Raw genomic sequence first — 20771 nt, 5'->3', positions numbered from 1 at the left:
AATGTTAAAATAGGAGATAAGGGTAACGCATTCCAGCAAAATCATACCCCATCCCCACCCCCACCACACACACACACACACACACACACACACACACACACCTCTTTCTAGAAGGAAATTTGAGCACAAAAAAATAAATTATTGGACCAACTTTTGCATGCCTTATGGGTGGTAGTAAGTCTGACAACATTACCACATACTTCCAGCAACAGCGCTGACATGGAACAATCTAGCAGTACACTCAAAGCTATCATTAAATGCAAATTTCAGCATTTTGACTGAGACTGCCAAGAAGTTTAACACACAATAGAAATGACTTCTGCTCATTTTATCCCTTACTTACTAAACAGCAAATGTTTAGTAAGTAAGAGAAGAATATATACCTCTTATGATCAAGGCACTGAAGTGCTACGAGAATTTGCCAGAATTGTCGAAAAGCGGTTGGAATCTGAATATTTATAAGAGGAATTTTACGCCCACTGCAGGTGCAATCTATCTCCCAAAGAGCCCTACACCCATAAATAGTGAACAATAAAGGTAATATATGTTTCTGCATTATAGATACTAGTCTGCTCAACCCACGTGCGTTGAGGAGTTTCTTCACATCTCATGAGTCTATATTTTCAGCACTACAGCAGTGGTATTTTCTACAACTACAACGTCTTACTGAAAGACTGGCAGTACTGTGATAGCTATTTAAGCAGAATGATGTGCATACATACAACATGAGCACTGACAAACCGCAAGCTGCCAAAACTGTATGATCCATTGCATTAAATGCAAATTTCAGTGTAGAAACTCTGTAAACTCTCACTTTCCACCTACACAATGCAAGTCATGTAATTTCTTCAACATAATCACGGTGTTTATGTTAATTACATTGTAAGTAAAAATCCTTCATATCTCTCAGTCTGTGCATTCACATTACTGCTGTCAAGAGTCAGTCCTTGCGGAGTTTTCAGAAATGTACTTGCTGTGCCAGTCTACTACTGTTGTCATGGTGAAACATGTTGGTGTCAGCTCTTGCTTTTGATACTTTCCCCTTTTGCTAAGAAGTGACATGATCAACCCAACATGTGAGCTTCAGGAGGATTTTTTTTTAAACACATCAAACTCGAAGGTTTTTGTGCACCTATTTAGTTTTTTCAGAAACCTGAAAAAAATAATTAACCAAAAACTGAGCTTTTACTCTTTTCTTACCCTTTTCCTCTGAAACTGATCTTCACTCATTTTGGTGCATTGTGCATAAAATCCCACATCAGTCATCAGCATCATCATCAGTTACTGCTTTGTTTATTAATTTTTTCTTAAAAAAAAAAAAAAACAAACATAAGAGGGTAGAGCGATAGAAGATGAAATGGTGATAGAAGAAAGAAGTCTGAAGGGTTAATTTTATGCCAGGTTCTGACTGCAAAATAACATGACCTGAATGGTATATGGTGTCAGCACTGAAAATGGGCAGCAGGTACTATAATTGCTTTACCAGTTCAGCATCTTAAACTTAAGCACATTTAAAAAAAAATTGTTATACTCGTGCCTAAGGCATGCCTTAGCCCTCTTGAATTATAGGTACTACTGGTGAGAAATACACACCAACGGACAGGACATACAAAGAGTAGGAGCATAGCACAGGACATACATCATTGAAACACAAATAATTGTGTTTTTTCACATTTATCCACAGAAAGCTTCATCTTTTCCAGTTGTTGTAGCAAGCTCTCCCCACAGCTCTTACCATTAAATAAAAATTGGATGATAGCGATGCCTGTAGAGATGGAGCTGCACACACATTTGTGCCGTCAGGGCATCTATTTTGTATATTTGACTCTCAGCCCATGCCAAGTTATAAGATTTCAGATGTATACACCAAAGCACACTGCACACTGCAGTAATAATTATAAAATATTTTGATTTTTGCAGTATTTCATCCAAAAGATTTGGATGAAGTACTTCTCCTGTCCTAAATGACAACTTACACAACGTCTGATTGACAGAGTGCTTCCCTGCACTGGTCAAATGAAAGACTCTGCTGGTTTGCCCCATTGATGGACCCAAAATTTCTGTGACAAGTGTTGAAATCTGTGGACCCATCTACAATGCTGTCCAAAGGAGTGTTAACAGCCATTCTTTCTTGTCTCCAATTGTTTAACTCCTGTAGACTCTTTTTGGTGACGTCACATTGTAAAAGAAGCCAAACTGTGACTGGGTGTCTCTTCAGTCAACTCAAGTTTTTGACAACTCTATACTGTGACATATTGAGAAAAATATGCTGTCTAAAACTACATTAGAGAATTACATTATACTGAATTAGGCACAGAGTACAAGGAATGAAAGTCATAGTAATTCTGAGAAATGACCAGACTATAATCAGAATAATACAACAAAGATTTCAGCATAAACACAGCATATGGGTGTATATCAACTGAAGTGCATAAAATTGGACAGCAATTTGAAAATGGCACAAGACCATATAACATAGTGTTAGAAGCCACAGGGGCAAACAGAGTTGTTTCCTGCAAATACCAGGAATCAAGCCTGAGGGAAATCAAAGCAAAAGGTTAAGTTGAATCATGTGTGTGACACTTCTCCACCTGAGTCCTTCTGCTAATTAGAGCTCCAGATAGATTAGCATTTCCATGTTGACGAAGGACTGTGATGGGAGGACTTCACACCTGCAGCAAAGAAACGACGCTCACAGCTGGAATTAGACTGAGCTATGGCGATATTTAGCCAGGTGTCAAAATAACAACACATAGCAACTGGTTAACAGGGCCCAGAATGAGGGAAGGTGTCTTGTTTTAGTGAATAAAAGGACAAGGAAGTGTAGGAAGAGAGGCAGCACAGTGCAATCATCACCTAAACTTAAAAAAAAAAGATCAACGATTTTTTTGTATTCAAAGGTTTGGGTTATTTAAAGTTTCACCTTAAAAAGAGATTATCAAGATTACAGGTCCATCCAGATTTGATCAGACCAATTCTTTTTTCCCCAAAAAGTAGTCTGTTTCAGTATGGCCAATTCATATAACATATGTTTACATTAAACAATGGATAAGCTGCTCCTTAATCACTAAATGTTCCTGCAATGGGTCCTATACTACCATAAAAGTTCATACAGATCACTAATACTATAAAACTGCCATCAATATTCTATTACAGATTTTTGTGTCTTTTTTATTATTGATTTTGATTCTGGTAATGTTGAAAAAGATTATTTCCCTTCAAAAACAGTTAAAGTTGCATGCACAGCAGACTGAAAGATCAACAATACAATTTCCACCAGCCTTCGAAGCAGTTTGGCAGTCCAAAAATGGAACAAATTATTAAGTAATGTACTTTTAAATTAATTGCAGGCTTGTAGCAAAAAAGAAAGAAAAAATGCTGAAATTATTGTCTACTCTATAATTGACTGGTGGCAGTAGAGCCATGAGTTAATTAGCTTAGTGAAAAAAAAGAGTGGAATCAAGGGGAAATGTGTACATCTAAAAGAAACTGTCTATTATTACAGGTGCAAGAGTGGTTTTTAATCCACAAAGCAAAGATCCATTTCTTCAACAACAGGAAGGTGTTTCATTTATATTCATGTCATGTATATTGCTACAATGCTGGGTATTCATTTTAAACATTGATGTTTCAAATTATGAGGTCGCCATATGCACATGTATTTTGCTAATCTCAGCTCAAGATGCTCCGCCTTTCCACAGATTAAATCTCTTCTTTGCAAGGGAGCAGACAATCAGAAGAAGGTTTGCTTATAGAAAAGAGGAAGGGCGCTAGTTTCATGTCTTGTTTCATGAAGTGTTAGAACTGGGGGGCTGCACAATCTCAATTCCTATTTTGAACTGTGAATCATGCTTCTAAAAAAAAAATTGTAAAAATAAAAATAATGGATAATTTTTTTCAATTTAAATTTAAACCAAAATGCTTGTTTTTTTAATCAGAACTTTAAAAAACATTTATTGGTGTGCAACAATAATATATCAAATCTCTCAGAACTGCCCCAGTAATCCTTAGCACTTATCATTGAGGCTGACACATGCACAGGCTCCGTCTTAATATCTCAAACTGAACTACAAAATAGATGTGCTTGACACTGTTGATGTTTGACTGAAGAATTCCATCATTATCACCCAATACACAATGAATAAAAAAAGCTACACCTATACAATTTCAACTCTCTGGGTGAATCAATAAACATCACCTTTTTCAGCTTTAGTGAAATCTGAGCACAAAGGGAAGTCTTAGAGGTTTCTTGTTAACTTTCTCCCAAATTTGTCTTCTTGTTTTCTGACTGAGATGTGAAGTGTGATAACATCTAGTCCTCACATACTACAAATCTCTCACAAGTCTACAATGTCAGCCAATTACCTCTAGAAGAAGAGATGGAACTAAGGAGAGACGAGGCTCAAGGTTGTTGAATATTTGATTTGTTTGCTATTTTCCTTCCTGCTTCCTTTTAAGACGAAATCTCTCTCTCTCTCTCTCACACACACACACACACACACACACACACACACTTTTACAAAAATACACACTTAGTATTTTATCAAAATGAGGGTTCGTGAGCCCAATTCTAATCTGTCCACCCAGACAAGGTAACTTAAGGACTCGTTTCATCAGTCTACCTCCAGACATGAAGCCTTGGCAGTCTCCTGTCACCTCTGTGTGCTTGTTTTACAACTGGTACTGAACATGCCATGAGTGATACAAATGCATGTATTACTGAACAGGGGACAATGTGTCAGGGGAGCCCAATTCAGAGTCTATGAATGTTAAACTTCTAGGTGTAAAGTCACAAAACAAACAAGCAAACAAAAAACAAAAAACAAAAAAAAAAACAAGATATGTGAGGTGACTGCAAATAAGGCTCAAAACACCCACAAAAAATGTAGAATTATCGTAGAAATACACAAAAAACATTACTACAAAACAACTGAAAAGAATAGATCATAATAACAAAGAAAAAGCAAAGTGACTCCAAATAAAATGCAATACCATTTCAGAAAGTTGACAGAAAAACTGAAAAACAAAATGAACTCCAAATGACAAGGAAGTCACGCAGTCTGGTTTTCTGGCTTTTTTAATATATATTTCAGTCCACCTATATATTATACTGTATTAAAAGTAGAAAAAAATATGTAAGAAAATAAAACAATGCACAGAAATCTGCACAATGCTGACAATCTATTTCTCTGTGGAGCCGAGACAATCTCTCCAGCAACAATAAACACATTAGTGATGCTTGACAGGTGATGACTTCGTCTGGGAAAAAAAAAAAAAAAAAAAAAGAGCAGCTACAGTTCACAATGTCAAACACAGACAGCTGCAGACGCAAGGTACTTCTCTGGAGTGATGTGCCGTCCAGTTCCTCCATCAACGTCTCATCAAAGAAAAGACACGAGTTTTACACATGGAGGCTAGCTTTTTGCCAAAGTCCTAAATTAATCCAATTCCCACAGGTGCCACTGCTGCTGGTAATGTATGCATTCTCGGCTGTTGTTGTTGTTGTTGTTTAGCCCCGTTGACTCCACTGACATTGACTTGTATAATGTGGAGCCCAGCATTTTTCATTAATTATACACCAGACTCTGTGTTTCATGAAGTGCATAAAATACAGGATGATGAAATTTGTTGAAATCTCTTGTGTCCTGATTATGGCTGCGTGAGGTCAATATTTGTTAAATGTTTGTCTGTTACTGACTTAGCAATGCACAATTCTGCTCTGCACTATAATCAATGACAACTGTTTGGAAAAAAATACACGCTAATAAATCTTAAATACACTTGATAATAGTTCATTTTGCACCACATTAAGTTCATGCATCATCTGGCATAAATGGCATCTAGTAAATAACATAATAAGTGGATTTGCACTTACAAGGTTGTTTGTTAATTCAGATATCCCATGTCCCAGATTATTAATCACGTGCAAGACAGTTTTCAGCAGACATCCTTATGCAGAAGTCTCTGCTTTCACATTCTTCTTCATCTCTAAAGAAAATCCGAGTCATAGCAGCAGCAAAAATATGTCCATTCAGCTCCTTCAACAATGCAATGCTCTCCCTCCCAATTCATTCCATAATTTTGGTATGCAACTGAATAACTATAATCCGGATTACTAAGCAAATAACAAAGGGCAAGTTTGAGAGATGCAGTTTCCTGAATAAATCCCCTATCATTCTTTTTGCTTTCCATTTTAGTGACATTTCATCGTATTAAAATAAAAAACAAACATAAACAAAAAATAAATAAATAAAAGAACCTTAAATTATCTTTTTACAGTGCAATTTAAAAAAAAATCAACATAACAGTTTTAGAAAGCCTGAAGGAAAAGATGTCTTTCACATGAAGTAATCTCTAGAAGCATTTTCACAAAAGAAAGCCACATTTTATCCAAGAAAAAAATATTTACTTATTAACAGGAAAGTGTCTTGTTTTCTGTCTTTGTGTGATTTAATTAACTTAACTTAAACTTAACAGGAGAAGACACAAGCTTGGCTACGTCTTAATTATTTTTATCAAAATAATAAAATAAAATTAGATTAAAAAAAATTATATAGAGCCACAATAACATTGGTTACGCTGCATTTGATGACTATTACAAGTGAAATAGCAGGCTAACTTAGCTTAGCATAATTCAGAGTCTGACTTTTATCTATCTATATATAATATATTAATTTGGTAGGATTAACAGTAAAGAAACTTGTTTTCTTTCTTGCAGAGAATTACAGATAACATTCTGACATATTTGATAGAGATGAAGGTGCAAGTAGCTACCTAGATTAGTTATGCATACAAGCTAGCTTGGCTCCACTTGAATTTAACAAAATCCACAAACTTCTATTAATTTGTAGAGTTTTTGTCACACTGGCGTATGTGTGGGACAGGAACCACTGAAGGAGCTGAATATCAAAAATAACGGCTATGGGTTTTTATGCTTCAAAAAGAGAGCATATTGGAGAAGGGAGATAAATATGAGAGAGGAAATGTGATTCAGCACTAAGAGAGGGTGATGTCAGGAGCTTCTTAAAACGATGAGTTTTTTAAGTTCAAGAGAGAAGATGGAGAGTGACTGTGATATTCTGATTGGAGTAACAAGGTCATTACAGCAACAGGGAGCCAGGAGGAGGAAGAGCTGAGTCTCAGTGGGCCATTTACTTTTAATGTGTTCTCATCAGCCTCCACACAAAGCACTGTCAGGGGTCTTAAAAAAAGAAACCCTCTTGGTACTCAACTCCTGGGTGGCTACCGAGCCTTCAGCTCACTGAGAATAACTGGTGAGCATGGCGGAATGGTGTGCCAGGTCCATAATAGTTTGATATAGTGCAATACCGATACTCTACAGAACAGAGCAAATACAGATATCAGACCATCTTAGGCGATCGATAAAAAAAAGCCGCTGTGGTGCATGCTTCTGCTCTGTGGGAAATATGAGGGAACATCTGCGCTGCTGTGTTTTATTATGTCCTTACCGCCAATGACGTCGGTAGTCAAAGCTAAACAGCCGAGATTGCAGCGCCAATAATTCATTATGAGTGTTTACCAACCAAACATTAGCACACATATTGCCTCCAACACATCTCACTGTTTTGTGCAGAGAGAAAACTGATGGACAGATGCGGGCAGGAAAGGGCGCCTCACTGCGCGCTTATCTCGGTAATATACTGGTGTGCTTTGTCAGGAAAAAAGAGCCAACAAGTCCTCAACAAGTAATGAAAATAAAAAACTATTTTGCCCATTTAGAGCTTACCAAAATGCTGTGGCCTTAAAAATGCCAAAAAAATAAAAAAAATAACATAACTAAAATAAGGATTACTCTAGTATTAAGCTGAGATGAGCTAGAACCTCCAAGTGAATCTCCTTAGACACATCTGGGTGAAATTTCAAACGATATAGGACAGCAGATGAATGAAATATGGACCTAGATGAAGAAGTTGTTTTAAAAGTAGAACTTTGTAATAATAAGTGTTTCCCTTTTCACAAAAGAGGAGAGAGAATGGTGTTGAATAGCATCCATCAACATGCGCACCGTGTAGGACAACATGGCTGAAGCTCAGTGAGAATCGAGACAGCTGCATTATTCACACAGCTCTGCCAGTCATCGCTGACATGGAGGACAGTGGGGTGACTCATCCTACTTGATAATACATGATTGATGTTTTTTGAAACACTAAACATCCCACATGAATAACAAGCAGAAGCCTTATTAGGGTTCCGGGAGAAAAGGAAGGAAGGTGGCATTTCTACAGGAGCCGACACATCGTGATGGACACTGCGAGGGTCAGACATACATCCTCACCTGGGAGGAGGTTATCTCTAAGGAAATGAATGGTGTGTGTGTGTGTGTGTGTGTGTGTGTGTGTGTGTGTGTGTGTGTGTGTGTGTGTGTGTGTGTGTGTGGTGTTTTGGTTAGAGAAGTACCAAGGAGAGAGGAGAGAGACAGAGAGTAAAAAAGACAGTTTCCAAGCCACCACCATCACACAAACTCCCCACACTATGAATCATCCATCAATATCACGCAGAAGAAGGAATTAGCAGTAATGCTGCTTTCAATGTAGCTTCACTAAGCCTGCAGATACCATGTTTAAACATGATTAACTGTAATAAAGCTTCAGTAAAGCTCATGTTACCTAATTAGACATAAAACTGACTTGTCTTGTGTTCATAAGTAGATATCTGAGAGGAGCAGGTGCTTGATAAGCGTTCCTTACAAGTGATCATTCACAAAGCAACCTTAGGAATAAATAAAACAGCAAAAAGCAGTGCATGTAAACTGATTAAAAAAAAGGGGGGGAAAAAATACCACTTTGGAACAAATTTCAGTTTAAAATAGGTAGAGAGATGATCTCACAAGTTTGACATCATAAACTGTTGCACACAGTGGTGACACTGAATCATAATCTGCTGTATAGAAAACAGAAGCTCAACTAAATGTCAACAGAAAGCCTCTGGAACGCTGCTGCAAGGCTTTAAAGGGTTTTTCTAATCCTGGCTAAAACAGCAGAGCCTTCAGTATTTTTTCACCCCTCTATCCTCAATGCATCTTTTGATTGTTAAAGCGGGGGAAGGTGCTTCATTAGTATGCATCTTTTAAGGCGCAAGGGCTGCCTGCAGATGCCGGAGTTGAGGTGGTGGGGGCGTGGGAGAAGCTGGGTCAGCCACATGGCCGGGTCTTCTCACAGAAACTCTGCATGCAGAGGATCTGAACGAAAGCGCCGCTCTCTCCTCCCAATTCTCAGATGGCAGCCGTGACCTACTTTCCACAAAGACAGGCTCATGAAAACTTGATGATATGCTTATAACAGAGGAGCCTGTCGTGCACTGCCTGAGGTGAGCCTCGCAATGCGGAGGCAGCGGGGGGGTCTGTATCGTAAGGACCAATTGGCAGGACGTGTGTTAGCAACTCTGCCCTGGGTGGTTAAACAGCATCAATGGTAATGACGCTGATGATCATACAGCAGGCCTGAAGGTATAAAAAGATTTTTTAAAGGTTGTCAGATCACCTAAACCCCCAAAGCAAACAGCTTCATTTGACATTTCATAGCTGATGACAGAGCAATAATCTGAATGGGCCCCTTGTGAAAAGAAGACAAAATGTCCTCCTTGTTGCATCTATGCTGCAGCTACTGTACTTTCACCGAGTGCTGCAGCCACTGCAGCAATTGCTTTTAAGATACTGAAGTTATTTTTGTAGCTGAGTGGGCAGATTGCAGCCTCTTAAATCAAACACCAGGCCACTTATTATGCACCGTTTTTTGTGCGTCTGTTTTAAACACCAAAAAGCAAATCTCTATATTGACCATTTGCAGTGGTTTAGCTCAGGGTCCTAACATGCCTCGGGCCTACGTGTATGAAGTTAGCATGTTCGTCCTCCGTCTGTGTGGGTTTTCTCTGGGTTGTCCAGTTTGCTCCCAAAGTGCAAAGATATGCATGTTGAAAAAAAAAAAATGGGTGCAGGTGTGGATTTGAGCATGAAGGGTGAGATGACAATGTGTCCAGACTGGACCCAAGACTCTTGATCAGTGTCAGCTGGGATAGTGTCAGCCCCAAACCCAATTGTCACATTTGAAGGTATATTGCAATCTTCTTAATGTTGCTTGCAAAAACAAAACAAACAAACACTGCAGAGGATCATCAGCAGTCACATGACTTTATTTTTAAAGAGACTTGATAAAAAAAAAATCCATGATAGATTCTTATTCAGGTGATAGCAGTTGTCTTAACTGAAAACAAACTAGTCTTGGACGTGCACAGCCTTGTTTTGCAGTGGGGAATTAAAGCCATTTAGAACATTGCCAGCAATATTATACACCTCTACAACAGCAAGCACACTGTTATACTGTAAGACCTTAATTTAGTAGTTTTGTGATCATTGTTTCTGTTATTTTGTACTTATACTTTGATCCTTGTAATTGTGAAATTTTGTGTCTAGAGTGTGGCCAGGAACTGTATTAAGCGAGACCCCTGTGGTGATTCATTAAATCGTCATGGTTATTTTCAAATGGTAATAAAAAAATAAAAAAAAAAGTGTAGTTAATATTACTGAAAATGACGTAAGAGTACTTTTGCTTTACTTTTTTTAAGACTCAGATATCACATTTCTGTCTTCTCTTGTCCATACTGCACAGTTGATTTTATTTTATTTTATTTATTGTATTTAAATAAACAATGTATGCAGTATTATTTAACAATTCATATAATATTTTAAATTCATATAATTTTGCCTAATTTATCTAATATAAAACAAAGGTTGGAGAAAGGAAGGTTTGGGAATAAGTAGTAAGCCTAAAGAATTACATGCTAATATGTATATTTTAAAAATCAACTGTTGAATCATGAGTCAATGAATCAACCACTTTGCGAAGAAATCGGGAGTAACGGTGCAGAAATGCTGCGGTAATATAATACAGTGTGATATTTGCTGAGTAGATTTCCAAGGCTGGTGTCAGGTGTAAAAGCAGGTGACAGGTGTAAATCTCTGCTCATTGTTCTTCATATGCTAATAACAGAAGTTTAGGCAGAATTTAACTGTGTGTTCAAATTATACCAACACAGATCACAAAGAGAAGCCTCAGCAAGCTTGTAAAATGATTCTCAGTCCTAAATAATAAAACAAAATCAATATTATGGAAACCTCAAAGTGAAATATGATCATGACAAAGAAAAATAAATCAAAATTACAACCAGAGTCAGGTGAACTGGGCATCAGAAAAACAGACATCAAAACATCACAACACAAAGAAAACAAAGAGAAAGAAGTGGGTAAAGAGGAGTAACGTCCAAAGGTAATGAATAAATATGACAGAATTAAGGAGGGGAAGGAAGGTAGGAGTTTCTCAGTGAGAAGGAAGGTGTGTACCGTTCTACGCCACTGCATACATCTGACATTCCATATTACAGGGAGTTATAAACCCCTATGACATTTGTTCCAGCTTACTGCATCTTGGAAACAGGTAGTCATCTACCATTTTCCAAACAGACATAAATATAAAGTAATTTTTAAAACATCTGAAACTCATCAACTGTAGTATTCAAGGGTGCTTTTATAAAATAAAACAGACAACATTATAAAATGTCTAAAACTTCATTTGATTTCCTGTTAGTTCTCATGTTTCCCATCATGGATATTGTTCTTTTCTTTTACTAATGCTACTTCTTTAAATTGAGCTGCAAGGCTGAGAAATAAACTTGTGGTATATATCACTAAAGTAAAAAATATTACTAACTAATTATTAACTATTATTACTGTAATAGTTAATCCAGTTAAATATTAAAATATAAAATTAAGGAAATGATACATTTTTCATTAAAATCAGCATAACATAACCCTAATACCTACAGGTGGCAGTTCTGTGAATGTGGCAGGGTGAAAACTTTGGAACCACCAAAGTAGTGAAACTCACACAAACTGCCCTATCATATCCTGTAAACAGATCAATTTCAGGCTTGCGCTAACTTGAGAACAATCTGTAGTCCATGTGTGTGCATGTGTTGATCTTTCCTGTAAATTTCTTATGTTGCTAAGATGTACACCTTCTTTTTTGTTTCAAATGTTTATATTACTTAGTGATGCAGATTGTGGTTTTTGGGTGTGGGTGAGCATTTACCTTTTTTGAGCACCTACAAGCGTCTATAGTATTAGCAGCTCACAGGTGATAAACAACTGATGTCTTGTACCAAATGATTTGGGACAAACGGCTTTAAACGTTTAGTCCTAATGCACTGACCATGACAAAAAAAATGCAAACTTTATAAAAACATTCTTTTCTATCCATTTTTTAAAAATTACTTTACTCCTCACAACGAGATATAAGCAGAATGTGAAAGCTGATATAATAATGTTGAGACAAATATTAAATGTCAGTAAGTTCTGGAAGCAGAGACACGACATTTAGCAAAGGTCTAATGAAACATAATAGGAAATTGTAATATGGGAAACGGATGTTCTACTATTTCTGGAGCTAAACTAGTAGTACAAGCTAAAATTTAGTAGATCGTTGCTTATGATTTTGATTTTAATCATTCTTTAAGTCCTCCAACCTAATGGAAAGCCAAACCCTAAAATGCTGGAGTGCCCCTCAAAACAGGTGATCCAAATGTGTGCAAGATCTTTTTCAATATGGGTTCAACTGATACTCCAAAAGCTCAGCTGAACAGAACATACTCCACTTGTAACGATTTCAATAAAACTCTACAAATGTTCACTTATCAAATTCCCATTCAGAAGCCTTACACAAGATCTCTGTAGCGGATATATCTGGACTGAAGTTGCTATTGGCTACAGTTACACAGTCTGTGGGCTGCACATGAGCTACAAGAGGTAGAGAAAACGCTGAGTTTATGTAATGCAGTAACACACAGTGTCTGAACCAGGGGACACTTGCAGCCTACACAAGCCACCTGAGCAGACCTTGCTGTATAATTCAGGTTTCTTTGGCAGCATCTGTAAGCTGGTTTCATAGAAAAAGTGTACTTGAAGTTGTCCAAAGATCGATAGTTTAAAGCTGAGCCGTGCTGTTTTAAAAACTGAAAAAGTAAGAAGGCAGTATCCACATAAAGTTTTTAAATAAATACTGGAGATGGCAGCTTATTACATTTAAAAGTGACCCCTGCTGCAAGTAACGAGATTAATAAAGATAAACACAACATTATGATGGAAGGCCTTTCGACTTTGAAAACGAGACTACACACATTCCTATAGAATCCAGAGATATTAAACGATAAACTTCAAGCTGCATTTTGCGAAGCAGATAAACAGTAAATCATTTAAGAGTGCGGGACTCTCAGTTTGTTTGCAGATAAACAGATGGCAATTTTACAATCCACATAAATCTCTTTGATTGAAGAAAGAGTTGACATTAAAGAAGCTGAAGCTATAACACTTGTGGAAGAGGCTTCTCATTTCAAAGGCAAATAGAGGATGTTGGATTTTTTACGTTCACACGAGACAACATGACTGCCAGCAATAAAAACAAAAACCCATCATAAAATGTGCATTTGAATGACATCATAAGACATCATGATATGGTGTGACATTAAAACAAATATTACACGTTTTAAATCTCCGTGTGGATGTTTGAAACCTATCCATGAAAAACTGAAGGGATTTTTGCTGCTATTTTGTGAAGAAATTCAATTATACACAGTTTATCAGCTTTATAGTCTCGACCTCCAATAAAAATGGTATCACAATTGTGCCATAGGAACGCGTTCTCAATCACTGCGTAATATGCAGCTTCTAATGGAAAATTGCAATCTCAAAAAAAAGAAAAAAGAAAAGAAAAGAAAAATCCCACAATTACAAAGATATGTTCTATTTAGGACCCTTGGGTGGGTCCCAGCCAGTTAATGGTACACTACAACACTACAAGTCAATAGTCTGCCAAGGTAGACGATGCACCCCAACACATTGAAAAAACTGTTCAGGAACAGTTCTAGGCACACAAATCAACCACGACAATAACCAGGCCTCTACACTACTTAAAATGAGATCTGTTAAGATACTAAGATAAGTAACTGAATAAATAAATAAAAAAAACCCATGAAGGCCAGGTGTGGCCTGTTCTCTTACAATTCCAGGAATAGTTAAGGAGATAAAAGATGTGGAATTGATTTCGAGTGTTGAACCTGCATTTCGTTTTTCACTGGAACTCTCAATATCAGGTCCAAAAAGCTGTCAATACAAGGCAAGGAAGCCATCATTTACTGAAAAACCAAAAGAAGCCTACCAGAGAGATAGCAAAAAGGTTAGGAGAGATCAAATCAACAATCTGGTACATTCTTAAAAAGAAGCAACTGTAGCTTGCCTCCACCAGTGTGTGAATGTGTGTGTGAATGGGTGGATGACTGGGTGTGTAATGTGCTTTGGGGTCCCTAGGGGGGACTAGTAAAAGCGCTATACAAATACAGGCCATTTTCCATTGCACTGGCCAGCTCTGCAAAACCAACAAATCCAAAAGACCATAAGATAACTCAAGTGGATGAGATAGCCAAATCAAGGACATGCTCAAGGGTCAAAGTCTACAATCAGGACAGTCTTCATGAATAGAAATACAAAAGGCTTACAACAAAGATGAAACCACTGGTTACACCCAAGAACATGAAGGCCAGATTAGACTTCACCAGGAAAACGTGTCCAAGAAAATTGTTGGACAACCAAGATTGGCTTGTACCAGAATGATTGGAAGAGAAAAGTACAGCGAGTGGAGTGTGGAGGCCTGGCAGTGGAGGTCAATAGTGTTTATTGCATATTAAAGAAAACAGTTGATTTCTGAAATGTACAGGGCTATCCTCTCTTCTCGGAATCAGTCAAATGCTGCAAAACTGATTGGAAAGTGCTTCACAGTACAAATGGATAATGATTCAAAGCATACTGCAAAAGCACTCGAAGAGTTTCTAAAGGCAAAGAAATGGGATCTTCTCCAAAGACCAAGTCACACACCAGATCTCAACCCAAACATGCCAAACTAAACACAGAGAGACCCACCAACAGGCAGCAACTGAATGTGGTCACAGTAATGGCCTGGAAGAGTATTTCATGGGAAGAAACGAGATTTAGCTAGTTTGTCAATTATACTTGAGCATCTGAAAATGAGGCCGTGTGCATAAAAATGTTTAATTCCTACACAGTTCGTGGAATATTTTTGTAAAACTCTATCAAGTCGAAAGACTGTATTTTAACCACATCTTAATTGCTGGGTTTCACCCCATGGGAAATTATTTGCTGCCAGGATCCCAGTATCAGGTACCACAGGACACACAAAGGTCTTGGTTGTACTTGAAGGTGTCTAAAGATGGGATAAAGGAGAACTAAAACAGAATTAGGTGGTTGACTTTAAAATTGCTCATCACTATTCACTGACAATTGAAGTTTCAATGAAGTACCTCTATTTATACAGTTTTTAAGCCAAAAATACAAAAATATGCAGAGTTTTGTTTTAACAGAGGAGAAAGAGTCAAATTAGTTTTTAAAAAAAATCTTTTTGTAGGTTTTTTCTACACACCAGAGCCGTCTTATTTAATCTACATGTGCTATAAGTCTTTAAAGATGTTTGGAGATATAAAAAATAGAATTGGACAAATACTAAACCCGTACAGGATTAAGACATGCAAAATACAGTACAGTGCCATAAACCCATATAAAAGCAGTTCAACTTTAAACTACATTTTAAGAATCTGGAAAACATTACCTTTGTCCCCTCGTGTTTAAGTAAGTGAAGTAGAAAATTGTAAAATGCTACACTTGAACACTGCAAACAGATATAGGGAACTTGGTAATTATCTGTAAAATTTCAGATCATACCAACGGTTTCGTTAAAACGGATGCTTCAAAAAAAAATCTTCAGATGATGTGCTTTTATCTTGTGCACAGCAGACATCACATTTCAGCACTTTAGGGCTTTGCAGTTTTCATTTTCATATCATTTTCATATCTTAATGAACTGTTTGTAACTAAGACTGGGAATACGTTTCTACTACCATTGAAACTGCAGCAAGATCATAGGTTGATTACTATCACACAATCAAAGATGGACCTTTCACACTTTTACCTTCACAGTGGCAAACTGATTGAAAGATTTTTTTCACAACAGACATTTTGTGCCACAGCAGGACAAGCGTCCATGGAATTAAAGACATCGTTAATTATCCATTTACAATACAGGTTCCTATAAGCTGTCCTAGTCAGCCAGCATGCACAATACCAGGATCATCTCTAAGTGCAATGCACGCATCATTAATATAACTGAAGTCTGTGCTTTTCCTGCAATTACAAGCCAAAATGTCTGCCGTGAAATACGGCTTTAGTTCAGCGCTTTGCAACAACTCCAGTAATGACAGTGATTGCATGGATGCATTGTTGAATTTAAGGATCAGCTTAAGTACGCAAGAGATGGGGAGGTTGCAAGGGTGATTTTTCTCCAAGTATACATTGGAGACGTTTAGCAGTTTGACAGCGCAGTAATGACCATAGAGATTGGTCCGACACTTTAGCCTCTCCTTTACAAACCACACTTTCAGCAAAAAACAAGAAAGAAAAAAAAGAAGAAGAAACAAAACAAAATGAGACCAAATGTCATCACTCGAGGTGGAAAAGCTGATTGGATTTTGAAAACAAATACGCACCTGTGCTCAGAGCCACACTTACACAAACCCGTCAAATGCTTCAGCTGCTCTCAGAGAACCATTTTTCCCCCTCAAGTATAACAGCAAGGCCTTATCTTATCCACTTCAAGCAGTGATGCCTCTTGTGATGAATTTCTAATGTGCGAGAACTGGGAAAACTATTATCTGGACTTGGCAGTTTTCTTTGGCTGGCCAATCACCCACCCATCCCCTCCACAGTTCCAGCTAGGAGCCCTCACTCTAGCTTTCTATCTCCATAAATTGTCCCCTCACCTCTGAATATTTCCTGAGATGAATGAAATAGAATTCATGTCATCAAAACACATGTATCTCCCCACTTGCAAAGAGAAGGGATCGTGGATTGTATGTGGCCCCAGTCTCTGAGTGCTCTTTATTACAATGCACCAGTTACTATTTTTTAAGGTCATACCTTCTGGCCAGATAATAAATTAGCATTGAGCTTTGAACATCATTTATGGTAATACATGTTTGTAGAGATGCTATAAATGATTGTGCTGTAGCATTTTAACATACATGATTACAATCTTTGAATACAAAGTAATTACTATATATTAAATAGCTAATTATTGTTGCTGCATGGTGTGAATGCACAGCTAAATCAGACGTGTTAGCTCATGTGACACTGGGCAGTATATGCTGATATGCTGTTACTGAGCTGCTGGTGGTGCTAGTGGAGGTTGCCATCCATACTGAGCAGCCAAAAAAAAAAAAAAAAAAAAAAAAAAAAGCTGCCAGCTGGCCAGGGGCCATGAAATGCACAATTAGTCCTGGGTCAGTTGCATTAGGTTTTCTCAAAGGCAAAAAAGGCGATCAATGCGTGACTTTGTGCTTGGTATAAACTGAATATTTGGCATTTTTAACTGGAAATCTAAGAGGTTGTTGACTTCAGTGGATGAGAGGAGAGAGGTTTCACGGCAAGGAAATCTTTATACGAGGGTCACTCGAGGGTCACACTAATCACTAGTGCGCCGTGAACTCTGACCCTTTCCTTTTAATACAGCCGAGCTTTAAACCTGTGCTTATTCCTTACAGAAAAAGTACCCCCGATAAAACAGTCACGTAAATGACTCCTGTGTTGTAAAGACAGCACTTGATTCCCAGATTATAGAGGGTACCAGGCTACCCTCTAGCGGCACGGGGAAGCGATGAACCGTGTCACAAAATAAGTTGTCTGCCTCAGACGGATAAAGGGTAAACGGGATACCAAAACTGATGACAGCAAAAGTCCTTTGTGGCGTAAGACGACGCGGAGGAAACCGTGCGGGGAATTCCAGTGCGTTAACGGGAGATGTTTACTTTATATGCAAATCAGCTTCATCGACACCAGAGGTCTTATTTAAGGCCCGAGCTCGGCTTTTTTTCTTCCTCCCCTGACTTTTCAAGAAAGAAAGCTTTGATGTTAGCAGGGAGGATCGATGCCAGGGAAAGAGAGCGAGAGAGAAAGAGGGAGAGAGAGGAGAGCGAGGGGGTGTAGGATGCAGAATGAGAATGTACTTCTGGGGGTGTGTGGGTGGGTGGTGGTGGAGAGGAGAGGGAGGAGGAGGGGGGTAGTCTGCCGTCATCATACATAGCGCCTCTGTTTTGAGCAAAGCCTTTATGAAACCAATATTTCTGCATGTCCATCTCTGTGGAAAGGAGAGAAAAAGCCACAAGTGACGTTTTCACATCCCAATCCGCTCCGCATAATCTGGACACAATAAAGTTTGTCAGGTCGCGTCGTTCTCAGAGGATGCGGGCTCAAAATGTAACTGGTTGACCTTACTGCGCCATTTACTTCTGTTTCATTTAGCACAATCTGTCAGAACAGTTGCTGTACATGACGACGGAAATCAAGCGGATGGGTGATGTGAGGTTCTCCGCAACATCCTTCTGTCATTTGGACGTGTAGGCCTGCGGTGCCGCTGCGGAGGAGCAACTTTATGGGGACACACTAGGGATGGGGGGAGAGACACATTCGACATTCATTGCCCAGGTTCAAGACCGAGCAGTTTATTGCTAAGCTGCAAGTGATTTGACTAATTGGGCACGTGAGGGAAAACAAGCGCATTTACCCTCCATTCAGGACCATTTATCAAATATGGCTTGGGGATCTTTGGGCATTAAGGAGACCAATAGAAGTGTAAAAAGTCTAAGAATTAAAAAAATATCAGCCAACAAGTCGGATCAATGCAAAGAAAGCAACATACAGGGAATGGGATCAATCAATGATTCCGAAACGCACGGCACAATCCGTACAATGTACTTACATAGAGGTGATGTTTTTGAATAACTCCGCTATGTCAACGCTGGTCCCATTGCTCCCAGTATCTTGCAGGGCGAGTAAAGGGAAAAACCTGCCGTTGTCGGACTTATTGCAAAAGATCTCTGTTTGAGAGCAGCTGCAGGTCGGCGGGCAGTCCAGCATGGAGCTCAGATAGTCCTGGAAAATACTCATCAGAAACAAAACCCTCCACCAGCAAATCCGGATCGAATGAAACCATAGATCCATGTCTCCGGGCAAAGTGGGGAAATAGAAGAGGTCCCGATGTCCTCTGGGTTAGAACAGAACGACAAAAGAGAAGAGCAGGAGAGTGGGAGGAAGGAAGGAGGAGGATGGTTGGTGCGTCTATACAGAGGATGCTCTATGCGAGCGTTTCTGCCGTGGATGGATGCTGTAGTGTCCTTGCGCGTCAGAGATTGGGTGAAAAGGAGGAGGAGGGGAGGAAAGAAAGAAAAGACGCAACAAAAATAACGCAAATCAAAAACAACAAAGCGAAAAAATGTGAGCGTCCACTCGTCTTGACAGCACACGATGCATGGTGTTCCCCTTAAATGCCGTGCTTCTGATGTCGTCGTCGCCTCTCTCCAAGCAGGACCAGGACGACTGGCTAGAGAGCAGAGAGACACAAAATGAGAAGTTGGAGCATCAAGTCCCTCCTACCGGCTACAGTCATACTGACACCTGCAGAAACTGCATGCAATCAACAGTGATTACAACTGCACTATACAAGGATTGCGGGACTACAGAGCAACATGTAGCCTGATATAAGATTTAAAAAGTAAAAATGCAGGGGCGATAAGCTGATTCTATGTCCAAAAAATTGCAAGAGATTTTACTGGAGGATTGATAGATAAATTATTTATTGTTATTTTATGTTATCTTTTTTTATTCGTGAGATAAGATTAGATCCCACTTGTTGGAAGAATTCCCAAAACATTTCCCCCAAGAAGCTACTGAGGATTACCTGTATAAGAACACCCAATGCACTTAAAATTGTCATTTTTGTCGGATATTTTTACATTAAAAATCTTCACATAGCTAGTTAGAAATTTTTAAAATGGCATTTACACCTCCACCTGACTAAAAAATTCAGAACCTATGAATATGCAAGCATTCATCAGTCAAGCTGAACTCCTTCAGGCATTAAAAGTTCACCAAAAGTCACATTTTAGGTGAACTTAGGAGAAACTTTCCACTTTCAGCCGACGGATGTAAAAAGAGCATTTGAGTGTCAAACTCTGCAGTACATCATTCTGCACAGTGAAGCTCAAACATCCCAAACGAGTCACTGAGTGACTTTGAAGGATAATTTCAACATGGCTGTTTTCCATCCACGCGCCCACTATGGCTCTATAGCTCACACTAGCGAGAGAAAGAAACTATGACTCAGACAAAACAGTATCAGCAGCTGGGCAAGTAGTGACAGCTCTCTGATTTTCCATTTTAAACATTTGCTTTTGTGTCTGACTAAAGGTAAACACAGAATGTAGTCTCCTGAAATATCCAGCTTGATAGCTTTTCCCAGTTGAAGATTCACAGAGCCACTAGAGCCACATTATTGGAAAATACTGCAGGTTGAAACAATTACCCCTTAGGTAAACAAATTGTATAAGAATAATTAAACAGAATCTCTACCTTGAGTATATACTCAAATAATGATTTGTGCTTTATTGCTAATTTAACTGTATATTTGAGCTTTACAGTTTGGAGTGATGCAGGATTTGACACTAGAAATCGGATTTCATTTTTAGCCCTGTACCTCTCACTTTCCCCCCTTTGTTTTCTCACTGAACTCTTTTTCTCCCTGTAAATTCAATGTCTGTCTTGTAGCCCCCCTCTGTGGGCTTTTGTTTTTTCTCTGTTTTTTGTC

The 20771-nt window shown here is 38.5% G+C and overlaps 1 protein-coding gene across 2 annotated transcripts in view; it reads right to left on the bottom strand.

The window, feature by feature from the left end:
• The window catches only part of ntrk3b (neurotrophic tyrosine kinase, receptor, type 3b), a 219926-nt gene extending 200382 nt beyond the window's left edge, over window positions 1-19544 (bottom strand). For both annotated transcript variants that reach the window (XM_040011809.1, XM_040011810.1), the window contains exon 1: window positions 18888-19544. In XM_040011809.1, the coding sequence (XP_039867743.1) occupies window positions 18888-19129 (242 nt within the window). In that variant the 5' untranslated portion in view covers window positions 19130-19544. The remainder of the gene's footprint in view (window positions 1-18887) is intronic.
• Between the last annotated feature and the right edge of the window lie 1227 nt (window positions 19545-20771).

Source organism: Simochromis diagramma, unplaced genomic scaffold, assembly GCF_900408965.1.
Source record: "Simochromis diagramma unplaced genomic scaffold, fSimDia1.1 OVJJ01000603.1, whole genome shotgun sequence".
In the NCBI taxonomy this organism is placed as follows: Eukaryota; Metazoa; Chordata; class Actinopteri; order Cichliformes; family Cichlidae; genus Simochromis; species Simochromis diagramma.
The sequence above is the reverse complement of the archived record's forward strand: the minus strand, read 5'-3'. Positions and strand labels throughout refer to the sequence as shown.